The following is a 13,825-nucleotide window of genomic DNA, read 5'->3' as shown; positions in this document are numbered from 1 at the left end:
CGTCACGTGCAATGATGTGGGTGAATTTGCTTTCAGGAATGCAAAACAGAGCACTATTTTTAGACAAGGACTTTGTATTTACACAATCTCAGTGAGAACATACACACTTTTATTAACAGCTCTTTGTTTACATTCCACCCCTGAGCAATACAGACCCATTTCTTAAGATGTTCTGCAAGTACTGATGTCCACTAGAAGGGCTTGCAGTTCTTTAGGAGCTCCCATTACGCTTCTGGTTGGGTACAGCCATGGTAAGGAAACCCAGCAAAGTGGAAATTAGGTTAAAAAAATCAGAGAAGTCTGGTGCAGAATAACAAGTAGTGACTTTAGTCCTCAAAAATCAAGCATGGATAGATTGCTCAAAAAACTGCTCAAAAGCTTTTTGCCATTTCTCATGTCTGCTGACAGCTGTGCTGAGTCTCCCTTAAGTATGGAAAAATGAGAAAGATCAAGCCATATTCAGGAAATATCAAAGCCATAACAAGAAAGAGCAAGCCCAGAGAGGGAGAGGACATGCTCACCCCAGATGGAAGCTGCTCACAGCTCGCACAGCAGGACAGTCACAGAAGCACTTTCCCCACTGGTACTGCAAACTCACTCTTAGTCAGAGCACAAATAGGAGCACTGTTCTTCGTACCTTCCCTGGCATTTACTTTTGCTCCTCTTCAATCATCCTGCATCACTAAGAAACAGTGCCATGGCAATCTGGACTGAAGAGAAGCTGCAGCTCCAGCTACTGGGTCAAGCAAGCCCACCGGGAGCATGACTGCAGCCAAAACAATCAAATCCAAAGCAGAAGGAGATGCAGCTTGAATCCTCCCTCCCTGCCCAGCAGGGCCAGGTTACAAGCTGCCAGGCCCCAGGCTCATGCAGCCTATATTTCAGAAGCCTGCCATCAAGGTCATGGGTTCACACCAGGTTTCTACACAAAGGACACACAACTGGGAGGAGTTTTTGGATACGTGGCCACAAACAAATGCTTACCACCCATTGCCAGCAGTATCACTTCTAGTCCTGCTCCTGTAAAAAGCATTTCACAGTTGGCAGTGGAGACTCTGTGATGCACATCAGGCCTGATTGGACTTCTGTCAGAAAGGGCTTTTGGGCTTCTTGTGGCCTTATCTCAGATAACAAGATGGATGCAACTCCTGGCAGCCTGCCGCTCATCAGACCCACCTGAAAATGAGTCCTGCATGCAGATAGAAGATCAGCAGCTCTGTTTTGCAGATTTTTAGTGATTTGATTAGCTGTGAAGCAGGGATGTAAGGGCAGAAAAGAGCAGTATCTCTTCCAAAAGGCTCCTTGTGCTCTGAAAAGAACAAACAACTGTTTTATACCACCAGTACCGGTATTTTCAGGCTCAGTCTACACCAGGCTATACAGGAAAGCCTACCCATAATCTCCACAGTCAGTACTGGCAGATTATCAATAGCCATCAGCTTCCCCACGACAATGTTGACCTCAGGGGCTGCAAGAGACCGCCCTTCCCACAACACCTTTCTGCCAAACCTCCTCAAGGACACTCTCTTCCACAGCACTAAGCCTGGCTCTCAATACATCAAACCTCTGTATGCCAAGTATTCATTGCTTGGCCTTTCTAAGAATCATTTTGCAAAGCTTGGATGGCAATGTGTTTTCACAGCTGATGTGGAAAAGCTAGAAACAACATTTCCCAATGAGAAATCTGTGTTACAAAGTGTGCTCTGTTTCTTAGGGTTAATCTGACTCGCTAGAGGGAGGAAAAAAAAAAAATCCTTTCATACTGTTGACGTAAAATATCTCAGCTTTTCTTAATAGTGGAGCCATTCCATTTTCTTGTTTCTGTGCTAGGATAGATATATGGAAGCAGAGAAGAAAAAAATAACATCTGACCTCAAAGCATCCATTTGTGGTGCTACAATGGCCCACCTTATTCCACCTGACACCCTAATTAAGCCTGAATGAAGGTTTCTACAGCCCAGCAGGTCAGAAACACCGGCAAGATGTCCACAGCAGAGAAGAGCCTCCCCAAGTGCAGCTCTTGGACCACTCGTGACCTTCAGGATCAGTGAGTGACTCATTATGAGGCTGCTAAAGAGCTATCAGTATTACAGCTTATTCATAATACATCAGCCTCTTAAGTGGGTCAGAGAGACCTGGATATCCAAGTAGCCTGACTCAAGCAGTAGTCAGTGCTGGCAGCTTAAGGAAAGAATAACAAAGAGAGGACAAGTATAGAGTGATTTTGTGTTGGTATGATTTTGCCTCACTTATTGTAAGAGGCAGTGTACACATTTTCAAAGCCAGATATTGCATCTGGATCAAAGTGCTGAACAGCTATTGAAGGATCTCTTTTGTAAACTTGCACCCAGCTGCACTTTTGGACCCCCACAACATCCTGGCAATGAAGCTGACAGCTCAGTTGTGCACTGCATGACAAAGTATTTCCTTCTGCTGGAGTCTGCTGCCTGGGTATTTCTCTGGACGTCATCAAGTTCTGTACTATCATTCCCATTTCATTTTCATTGTACCATTTGCAATAAAGAACTCTTCCATTTCTCCCCTCCTCTTGCCTAAAATAGGCTTTTCTGGACAAAGGCATTTATTTGACTAGCCTTACTTCACACAACCCTGTATTACAGCAAGAGCTTCTTGCTCACCTGTACCTTTTCTGCTTACACTGTGTTTCCAAGATAGGCAGCTAGAACTTCAAACAGCATTTCAGGTGTATAATTAATCTAAAATCCATTTAAGAAAAACAACAGTAATACTGCATGTATATAGTTTTTAAAAAAGCTTTGGTAGTGCTCATCTAAGAAGGAATGTCCTAACGCAGTATCTTGCAGTCAAGGAGATCTGGAAAAAAATAGTTATCCAATTCGTATCTTTCTCCATCAGTATCTTTACACAGTTTGTACTTCCCTCCAAACAACACTGCTCACTTCAGCTCTACCTACTACACCTTGTGAGCACAGGCACTGGTATTTGCATCTTTTCACGTCTTTTAAAGAGCCAAGAACTAGCATTAAACCTCAGGAAAGCCTAGTGGCTAGCAATAGCCACAGTTCCACTTCTCTGTGCAGTCATCGCTGGAAGAACATGAAATGCATGCACGAGAGCCATCATCCTTACCATTTCAATCACAGAGATATCACATGTTCAGACAATTGGGAAGGTGAAACTCTCCAAATCATTGAATTATCTGGAAAATGATCTCCCGTAGGACTAGTAAATGTCTCTCACCTTTACAAAGAGGTATAGTCTGGAATTTACTGCTAAACATTTAAAGTACACTTAAAAAAACCAGTGTGCTACTTCTGGACATGCCAAAAGCCTGGCTCCATCTCTAAACTATTGACTTTTCCAGTTAGTTGAACACATGGGTTTGCACAGAGATGACCATCTGCATAACTGAAGGACCACAACACAAAGGACACCAACCACACAGCAGTGCAGAGAAGGAGGTATATGCAGGACTCCTGGCCAGAAAGATCATTCTGTGGGGCATGGGAGGAAAGAAAGACAGCTCTCATATTACACTTCTTTCCAAAGAAGAAAAGACAAATCCAGAAAAATATCACAATGATGCTATTAACATCCAATTGTGTGGCAGATCTTGTTTAAGCTTGCCATGGTGGCCAGATGGGGCCGAGCTGAGAAAGAGGATTTGATGTTGCCAGACAACTTCAGCTAGCATTCAGAGACAGATGCAGAGAGCCAGCTCCTTTACTATTAACACATGTAACCCTTCCAGAAACAAATTATCACAATTATTTTTTGAAGACAGTGCCAAGCACTGACTTTCTACTGAAGTGAAAATGAATTCTGCAAGTCTCAAACAAGCTATTTTTGATGTATGTGTTTGTTTTTGCTGTTGACTCAAGGTAACAGAAAAGCAACTAACAGAGCAACTAACTTGTTTATGATCAGTCGCCTTGGATGAACGCAAGACCTGAGTTGGGTACATCTCAGCCATAAGACATTACATTTGTTTCATTTGTTTTCTTTAAAGGAAATGCTAATACTACTACAAAAGTAGCAGCAAGAAAAGATGTCAGCTGGTGCTGCTGTGGTCTCATCACTCATTGTCACCCCAGAAACGAGGCTGACGAGTGCTTAGTGCTGGCCAGATCACAGACCAACAGAGTGAAGCTTTCTTGCAGCATATACCTTGACTGAATAGAGGATGTGCCTCTGTAATTAAATACAATGCTTAACCAATTAACACTCAGAAGTTATGCCAGCCATAATAGTCACTCCCATAATAGGAACATACTCTCTGCAGGCACTAACACATGAAAGCCTTCCAAAAGCAGTGGCTGCTACACAGAAATCGCTGTGGTCTGAAATAACTTCTGGGCTTTGCACAGGTGACTCACTTTCAGGTTAGACATCTAAAAACACAGCCTGCATTTCTGTTCCAGTATTACTTACTCAGAGACTTATGATAAAGACAAGAAATCCTCTGAAAACTGAACAACACAGAAGCATTGACAACATGTCGTTAGACTAATTTGTACCACAAAACTCATTGGATGCTCCATATGAATGGAATAACAAGCGCAAGCCGCATCTGAGGCCAAGATTGAGTACCACACCAACTACCCAGAATGAGTCAAAAAAAAAAAAAAGCAGTAAGTGAACAGTAACAATATTGGCAGAAATTAAGATGTGCTTATTTTAATTTAAAAAGTCAGTGTTTAGACCAGCTGTGCTTGCCGATGCACTGTATGCCCCAGGGAGCTCTCCAAGCAGGACAACTGGAAGCACTGAGTTGTTTCCTTTTTTTTTTTTTTTTAAAAGGGCAGCTCAATTTGTTACTTCCAAAATCCCACTTGACCAAACCAGAGCTTTTTACCTTTGTCACATGGATGCTGCTACATCAGCAGTAAGTATGTTTTACAATTAGCCAGAAGCTTTTCAAGCTTTATCAAAATGACAGGCAACTACGTGAGCTGCAGGCCAGACACTCCACACGTGTTATCAGCAAACTGGAACTGAATTTTCAAAGGGCAGATTGTGAGAGGCAGAGGGGGAGATGGAGATCTGTCTCTCCATAGCACAACATCTCAGCAGACAGCAGCAGAGCCCCTGTGCAGCAGCTCCTCTGCACACTTCACCACTCTCAGGAGGTGCTGGCAGATCCTCCCATGAGCAAGAAAGCTGCAGCTTCCATATGAATGCCCTCCTTTGTAGGGTGTGTGGGGTACTGCAGGACTGCAGGGAGAGCAGGACTGAAAAACCCATCAAGCATCTTACACCGGGGATAGCACAAACCCACCTTTAAACCCCCAAAGCAGAGCAGAACTCGGGTGGTGACTGTGGTTAAACTAGTTTTATGATGCTTTAAGTGAGGTGGTTGCCAAAGAGAAAGATTTAGCTTCAATTTGACAGTCTGGTCAGAATTCTCTTGGGGAAGCAGCAAGGTAGCTCCAAGCCATCTGTCTAAGTCAGAACAGCAGAAAAGGCACTTTTCATTCTAAGGAAATGCTTAAGGTTATTCGGAACCTTTAAGCACTTAGCATTTGTGCTGAACCGTGAGCTCACCAAGGACTATTTATCACAGTCGGAGGAGCAGTGATTAAGAAAGGTACAAAAGCTGACATCAAGGCTTGCAAAATAATAATAGGTGTCCAGAGGAGATTAAAAACAGGCACTTAAAGGCCAAATTATTTTGAATCTTTTGGTCAGCACTTCAGATATTGCTGAGATGCAGCAATTTAATAACAAAGTCTAAACGCTGCCTCTGTTAGAAAAGCATGAGAATTAAGTTGCTCCTTGACGATCCTGAGAAGACTGTTTTACAATTCTATAGATAGAAACCAATTATAATGAATATAGTCCAGTTATATTGATTTGACTAAAAGCTACTTCCTAGTATTTTCATTAAATCTGTGATCACAGTAGCAAAATTGAAAATGAAAGAATGTAGTTCTTGGCATGGCTCATTTGCCCAAAGTGCCAACCTATTAATATAGGGTCAGAGCTACATCAGCAGTGAACTCTGTGACCAAAGCAGAATCTCCCCAAACCATAAGGCAATGCTGCAACCACAGAGCAGATGGACGGACAGGGCCACAGAAACAATTCAACCTGCTTTTGAAGTAGACTCCTTAAAGAAGCTAAAATACTCCTTACACACATCTACTGAGACTCCAATTATATAGGCCCCTACATTGGTCTATCTGATACCACCAAGATGTTGTTTTTTTTTTTTTTTCCAACTTCCAACAACTTCATGTACTATTAAAAAGGAGATTTTAATATTAAGATAAAACTTCTCTACTGGTTACATTTCAATTAAGGTATATGCTAATACCAAGACACTGATGTGAAAGCTAATAAAACATATTGAAGAAAGCACTGGTATAAATTCTGATGAAAGCCAGTTGGTTGCCTTCCGTGCACCATGATGAGCAGCAGAAAGCTGCACCAGCCCCAGCACAGCCGTCCAAGTGACAAGCATTTTGAGGAAGATCATTACACTTGGTTCTATCAATTATATACTCTCAACGTTCTCCATACAATATCTCTACAGAAGACAACTAAAACCTAGGTATCCAGCAAAATCATCTTAACTTACATCTGACTGGGACTTCTCCATTTGTTTTCAGTACATCTAAAAATAGCTGTGACAATCAAAGGCAGTATCTTTTACACTTTCACTCTGGTTTTGAAGTTAGAATGAGAGCCTGGTGAAAAGAAGAGGTCAAAAGAGCATGCGCAAAATGGGAAAGATACTCAAGCAAAAATAGGCTGAATAGAAGGGTGCCAAACACCATTTCTAATTTACTTTTGGCATCTTTCACATAAGGTTTCTGATTATGTTTACTCTCCAACTGGTTTAAGCACCAAGCAATGGCAGAGAGGTACTCCTGAAGTTCCTACTAAACTTTCTAGATAGAACACCAAAGTTAATCAGTAACATCACAGGTTAGGTGCAATAAAAGCATGCAAAGGGGTCAGAGCAGACAAACAAGGCCTCCAGTGTCTGTTATGATAGTTTACAGAATTACAAATTATTTAAAGTGGTTTTCATTTTATTTTGTTTACCTCTTGCCTCTCTAGTGAGGAGAAAGCACTAATCCTCCATGGGAACAAGACAGGCCTTTGCCACTTGTGCAGAGAAATGCTGCTTTAAATGATTAGTCAGCAGATACAGGTTCTTGTGCACTAGCACATACTATAAAATAAAACCCCCTTGGCCTGCCTAATTAAGTTCAGGAGCTAGCAGAGCCTTGAATCCATTTCTCCTGAGCTAAGCTTTTCTATTAACAATTATTCTACAGAACCATCTAGGTCTACAGAGGAGATGTGCATCATTTAGCAGCAGCAATATAACCTTACCTACCTGAGCGATATATAACTCCTTACCCCTGACAACTTTTTCTACCTGGCTGCTTCTTTGCAGGCTTTCTCAGAGGCCTCGGCCACCTGGGCTGAGAACCATTCCTGCCAGCACCAGCATTCAAGCTCGAGGACCAAAGCCCTGCCACTCAGCAAGCAGATGTAGGAAGAAGAACCCAGAGATGCTCAAGAAACCACCAGGAGGCTCTTCCAATGCTTGCTGAGATGATAGCACTTAATAAACATATTCTGCTGCTGCTCATACCCAGTCCTCCTCCTCCTATGCTGCAGCAATGCTGCTTCACAGGTTGTCCCCAGGAGGTTTTCTGGGGCAGAAAAGAGGCTCTTGGGTGGGCATTTCCTTTCTTGACCACCAATGGAGGAATTGCTCACCATAATGACTTCTGCAGCAACTACGCTTCCTTGTCTATGCAGCAGCTGAAAAGAAGCCATGTTACTGGGGGTCTATTCTGCTGAGCTTTTGGATTTCCATCTGCCTGCATAAGTGCTGAAATGGTGCAAGTGCTATTTGTGCTATCCCAAGCACAACTTAGACACTAAGCTTAATGTGCTGATCAGGGCTCATCTACCCATCTAACTACGGTGCATTCAGAAGGTGACACGAAGAACTTATATCAGTAGAACAAACAATTGAGAACACACTTCCTGGACAAAAGGTACTGGAACTTGATCACAATATTTTCATTAGAGTTACTCAACTCGAACATCAAGCGTGTTGGTGACTGCACACAGCTAAACAAAACACCAGCTTATCCACATTAGCCATCCATCTCTGGCTTATTTAAGAGCTTTTACCTTCTTACTAAATTACAAAATCCCCAGAAACAATGAATTTTAAAATAAGTTCAGAAGTTGATAGCACAGAAACATAATGCTGTGAAATAAGCCTCTTGCAAACAAATCATTAAACGCATGACTGATTTTCCTACTTCACTGAAAAAAAAAAAATACATACACACAGGGCTGTTTCCCAGTAGTCACTGAACATGACCAAGTTGAACTTTTTTTTTTACCCCACAATAACTTGGAGGAAGAACAAACAGCCTCAGCAGCTATTCTTTTTTTTTTTTTTTTTCTCTCCCCCCCCCCCCCCCCAGGCAGACAACCAATAAACGGTGCGGGAGGAATAACCTATACTATATCTGCAAAGCATAGAAGCTCAGTCAGTGCTATTAAAGATTGCTGCAGAAATTTTCCTGCTACATACAGCATTACAGTAATTTGATGACAAGCCTTCTTAATAAGAAGTCTAGTCAGTGAAAGAACACGCTGCAACAGTTCTTAAATACTGCATTATGGTTTTTGGCAATATGAAATGGGGGAGGATGGAGACAGAGCAGCTCAGTTCACACATCTGGCAGGCAGCTTATCAGGAGGTACTATGTGCCTGAAGAACTGCTTCAGCTGCATATTCAGCCAGGCTGCTGCCTTTGGGATGCATCTTGAGTGTCCCCATATCCTTCATCTTCCATGGCTCTGATCAGGCTACAGACCCTGACCTACCACAAGCCTGTTGGCAAGCTGCCTGGACACAAGACCTTCTATTAACATACCACAGGAGCAGTAAGTAACCTATAGCCCATGGAGGTAAAAGAAGGGACAAGTGAGCCCTGCCTGGTTGCAGCACCAGCTGGAACAGCTCTCCCACACTGCGGGAGGTTCAGGGCAGGAACATGTACTCAGTGGACAGGCTTCATATTAACTGGGTTAAACCAAGCGTGTGTCAACCACTCTCTTGAAGTATTCATGGGTTATGCCTGTGTTACATAAAAAGAATAAGAAACCACTCTTTGAGAAACTGGTACTGTATGTGGATTGCAACCAACCCCTCTTCTCTGATGGCCAGTGACAGCGTGAGTGACAAGGCACTGAAGCAGCCCCATGCACGCTCACACCAGGCTGCTAACCAGCTGGGCTAGTAGGGAAGTCCTCCAGAAGCAGCATGTAGAAATCAGTTTTATGGGGTTGTGTCCTTATGATTCTCTAGCAGTGGATCAGTCAGATCAGGAGCCAATCTCCTCTCAAAGCAGGACCAGCTATCAGAATAGACCATGCTGCTCTGGGCTTTATCCAGTCAGGTCCTGAAAGCCTCCACAGATGGTGGCAGAGCAGCTTTTCCAGGCCCTCATCCCTCATTTCACTGCTTGGCTGTCCCTACTGGAGAGAAAAAAAAATAAGCCTTCTTACTATTCCATTAAACCATCATGCTTCAGTTTACACTCACTGTCTTGTCATCCTGCCACACATGATGAAACACCCTGCCTCTGTTCTTGATAACCCATGTAGGTACTGGGGGATTGCCCTTAGGCCCCCTAAGCCACCTCTTCTCCAAGTGGAGTAGGTCCCGTTCCCTCAGGCTATGCTTCAGCACCGAGCAGCTTTCCAGTGAGTGTGTTCTGTTGTAAGTCTCTCCCCAACACTAAGAAGAGGAACCAAGATTGAACACAGCCTATCAGTGCTGTCTAACAAGTGCTGAGAAGAGCACTTTCCTCAGCCTACTGGTTCTGCTCATTGCTACAGCCTGGGACGCTGTAGGCCTTCTCTACCACAGGGGTACATGCTGCAGACTCACATTCAGTCTGCTGCCCACTAGACCCACTGTGTTCCTCTGCAGAGCCGTCCTCAATACATGTGTCAGCCAGGCCTTCTCTCAGCAGGAAGGCAGCCCCAGATGTGTATGGCATGCTGCTACCCGCCATGTTCTTCCCATCTCTTCACAAAGCACTGCTGTAGCAGTGCTCTCTGGAGAGCAAACTGTTGTAAATAATTAAGTTACATGTTCAGACAAGCACTACACTGTATTGTTAGTTTTAAGAGGATGTTTGTTCAATTTTTTATTTTTTTCAACTCATAGAAAGCTCATGGGAGTGATTGCCCCATCATTCAAGGAAACTAATAAGGTTCAAATTATGCTTCAGAGCTTTTTCTCTTATCTTGATTTATGACTGTGCCTGGACAAGTCACCCATGGAAAGAAGTAAATCTGTTCTGCTGTTTCTAGTATAAAATTTGAACACTGTAGATTTATTTCATATCACATCTGAACTGCTACCTCATGAAAGTAGTTAGCACTATCAATAAGGAGCCTCATATCAGTCCCAGCAGGCATGGGCCAAGCAAAAAGAAAAAAACACAACAAGAACAAAACAAAAAACCAACAAATAAGAACAGAAGCAGAATAGATTTTCTGTTATTCTCAAATTGACAATAAACTGCATAATTCAATGATAAATTGTTACCATATGCAACCCCTCCAGCACAATCCTTTTAAGTTTCTTTTTGTGGATGCTGGAAGAACATCTAATTATGATTTAAAAGAATTTAACATATTTAGAATTACATAGTAAAGATCAGATTATTATTATTTTTTTTTTTGCTAAGGAAAGAAAAACAAACTGCTTTACAACACCAATAATTACAATAAGCCAGATAAAACTGATTTGTGGCTTAGCATGCTGTTAACCCCAGGAGAGAGCTAATGCTACCAGGTGCTTACATTCAAGTGTTCACTCAAGGGCCCTGTAGCCTTCTCCCTCTCTCAGGCACCACAAACTCTCCCCATTACTCCTGCAGTCTTGACTTGTCTTTGTCCACTACCTCTACTGAACCAGAACAGCCAGTGACATTGAAGGGAAAACAACTTGATTCCCTGTATGAAGGTGTACCCTACACTATTTCATTCCTTGTTATGTATAATTAATTTCCTTACACCACCTCAAATGATACAGCAAAGTTACAGCCAGTAGCCCATTCAGTTCTGCTGCCCTATCTTGTCTCTTTGTGTTCCTTCTGTGTTGGCAGAACATGAAACCTCGAAGTGGACAAAGAAATGCTGCCTCTTGCATTCTGCTGGTGCTCTGGTTGCACATGTCTCACCTCCCACCAGTGTCACCAGCTGCATGACATAATCCAGCACCCCTTACTGCCCAAACACTTCCAGGCTCTTAAAAATATCCAGTCAGAGCCAACACCACTCTGCAGAGACACTTCTGTGTTAGTACAGAGTGCAGTCAATAATAGAGTCATTTCTCCTGAAGACTCTCACAGCACACATCACTGACTCACAGCAAGAGACCTGCACAAGCCCCCTTGGGCCTTCACAGCTCCCGGAAGCAGCATGTGGCTGCATGAACACTTGGCTCTAGTGCTGCTCCCTCTAAGAGCATCCATGTGTGTTTGAAGCAGCAGGTACACAGGTATGCACAGGGAAAAGCATATGTGTAAGAGCTGTGCAATATCTCCGACTCACTGTTAGATAAAGTTCAGGTGAATTTTATTGCCAGAATTACTAGGGCATCACATCAAAGACTCAGAGGCATGCAGACCACTACACACTGCATTGTGGCCCAGGAAAGCCTTCCTTCAGCCTCAGGCATGCCAGTGAACGGCTGTGTATCACATGGCCACAGCAGTGGCACCCCAGGAACAAGCACGGGGACAGACAAAGAGGGTCACCCCACAACCTGCTAGCACAGAGGCGAGCAGTCAGCACAGCAGTCCTGCAGCCTGGAGATGGGCGAGCTGCTTGACTTTCTACTCTGCTCCTCGACGAAGTGGATGGACAGGTGGCTCCTCACTATCTGCCGGACCACCTTACGGGTGGGCAGGACGCATAGCGGGTCCTGAGAACACCCGAGGCGGGCCGAGTAGCTGTACCCGCTCAGCACGCGGGGCCCACGCAGGGGCTGCAGCCACGAGGTCCAGCGCAGAGGAGCAGTTTCCAGGGCAAGGAAAGGGTGAGGCCCTCCGGCACCTGTAGCACCGCCTGAGCACGGCCGCAGTCCTGCGCGCCACGAAGATGGGTTCGGGGCCGAAAGGAGCGGCGGCGCCGCCGCACACGCACACCGCTTCGCGGTGACCCACGCAAAGGACGCGGCACCGCCACCGGGAGCCCAGGCGGCCGCGAAGAGCCGAGATGAGTCATGGCTCGCAGAGGGACAGCGCGGCGCTGACCACGGCCGCGCTCCGGGAACCTGCGAGCTTCCGGGGGGCGGTGGGGCCGGGAGGAGCCCCGCGGTGCCGCCTCAGCAGGGACGGGCGGTCCCCGCCGCGCCCCGGCAGAGCTCGGGTACCCACACCGCGACCGTACCGTACCTCCTTCCTGCGGCTGGGCGCGCCCGGGCGGGTGAGCAGCGCCGTCTCCTCACAGACTACGGCCGCGTCCTCCACGAAGACGCAGTCGGGGAGGCTCTCGTCAGCCGGCAGCTCCAGCACCTGCAGCCCCAGCTTGCCCCGCAGCACGCCCACGTACAGCTGATGCTCCCGCTCCGCGCGAGCGAAGTCCACCTCGGGGCCCGCCGTGCTGCGCAGCGCCTGCCGGCACAGCGACTCAGGCAGTGCCCGCACTACGGCGTGCGTGCAGCGCCCGAAGGCGGCGGGGCCACCGCCCAGCCCGGCCATGCTGCGCGGAGACGCGGGAGGATCCGAGCGACCCGGCTCCGCGCGGCTGCCGCCACCGCCGGCCCTGGCAGCTGATAAAGCGCCGCCCGCGGCCCGGCCGCGCCCCATTGGCTCCCCACCAGGCACATTTCCATGGGGCCGCCGCCGAGCGCGCTCCCATTGGCTGGTGGAGGCGGCCGGGCCTCGCCATTGGCCGCCCCCCGCGGGGCGCCGCTTACCTGGGCGGTGGGCGGCGGCGCCGTGACCCTCGCGGCTTTGAGGAGCCGCGCCCGGGCACGCTCGGCGGGTCGCTGGGGCTCGGTCGGAGCTGAAGCTCGGTCCCGGGCGTCGTCGCCGGGCGGGGCGCTGGGGCTGCTACGATTCCCCAGCATTAGGGCTTGGGGTGCCACGTGCCAGGCCCCAGCGTCACGGCATCAACGGGCGGGCATCGACTTTCGGAGGCTCTGTGTGCCTCGTGCCACCGCCTGCGCGGGTGCCTCGTTGGGGCCTGGAGGCGAGGGCTGGGGGCAGCGGGCAGCGGGCAGCGGGCTGCAGCACGCCGTTCACGGTACGCATCTGGGGCTGCTCTCCCACTGAAGGAGCCGGCCTCAGAGCTGTAACCACCGTGCTGCGCTCGTCGGTCCATCCAGGCATGTGGGAGTCTCTGGGAGAGAGCTCCATCTGTCCCAGAAGCAGTATGTAGTCATTCTGGTTATCAGCCTGAAGGCCACGATGTTTTTCTCCTTAATATTCCTGTCAGAGGCAAAGCCTTGGCTTTGTTTCAGAGAGTTCTAGCAGTTACTTGGACATAAAGTCATTTCTGCAATAGTATCTCCCAGTCTATCTGCACAATGATCTTCATAACCATGTAATCACATCCACAACATACAGACACCTGCATCTCCCCATGATTCTGCACCTGATGCTGCCACAGGTAGTGTGGCATGGCCACTAGCCTGTGGTGCCTGCCTGCAGCAGTCTGCTCCTCTGTGGCCAGTGGTTTGTCCCTAACTGTACATGGAAGGTCTCCCACAAAGGAAGGCACTTCTAAATGCAATCTGGAACAAATGAGCACAGCCAATTCCAGACGACCCTTTGTA

At 46.7% G+C, this 13,825-nt stretch overlaps 1 protein-coding gene across 2 annotated transcripts in view; it reads right to left on the bottom strand.

The window, feature by feature from the left end:
- The window catches only part of DDAH1 (dimethylarginine dimethylaminohydrolase 1), a 51,902-nt gene extending 39,033 nt beyond the window's left edge, over positions 1-12,869 (bottom strand). Inside the window, exon 1 of one of the 2 annotated variants that reach the window (XM_085231519.1) lies at positions 12,441-12,869. In XM_085231519.1, the coding sequence (XP_085087645.1) occupies positions 12,441-12,854 (414 nt within the window). In that variant the 5' untranslated portion in view covers positions 12,855-12,869. The remainder of the gene's footprint in view (positions 1-12,440) is intronic. The other variant, XM_085231518.1, reaches the window with a different exon arrangement.
- Between the last annotated feature and the right edge of the window lie 956 nt (positions 12,870-13,825).

This window comes from Meleagris gallopavo, chromosome 10 (assembly GCF_905368555.1).
Source record: "Meleagris gallopavo chromosome 10, MGAL_WU_HG_1.1, whole genome shotgun sequence".
Taxonomy (NCBI): domain Eukaryota; kingdom Metazoa; phylum Chordata; class Aves; order Galliformes; family Phasianidae; genus Meleagris; species Meleagris gallopavo.
Note: the sequence above shows the minus strand (reverse complement) of the source record. Positions and strands in the feature narration are given on the sequence as shown.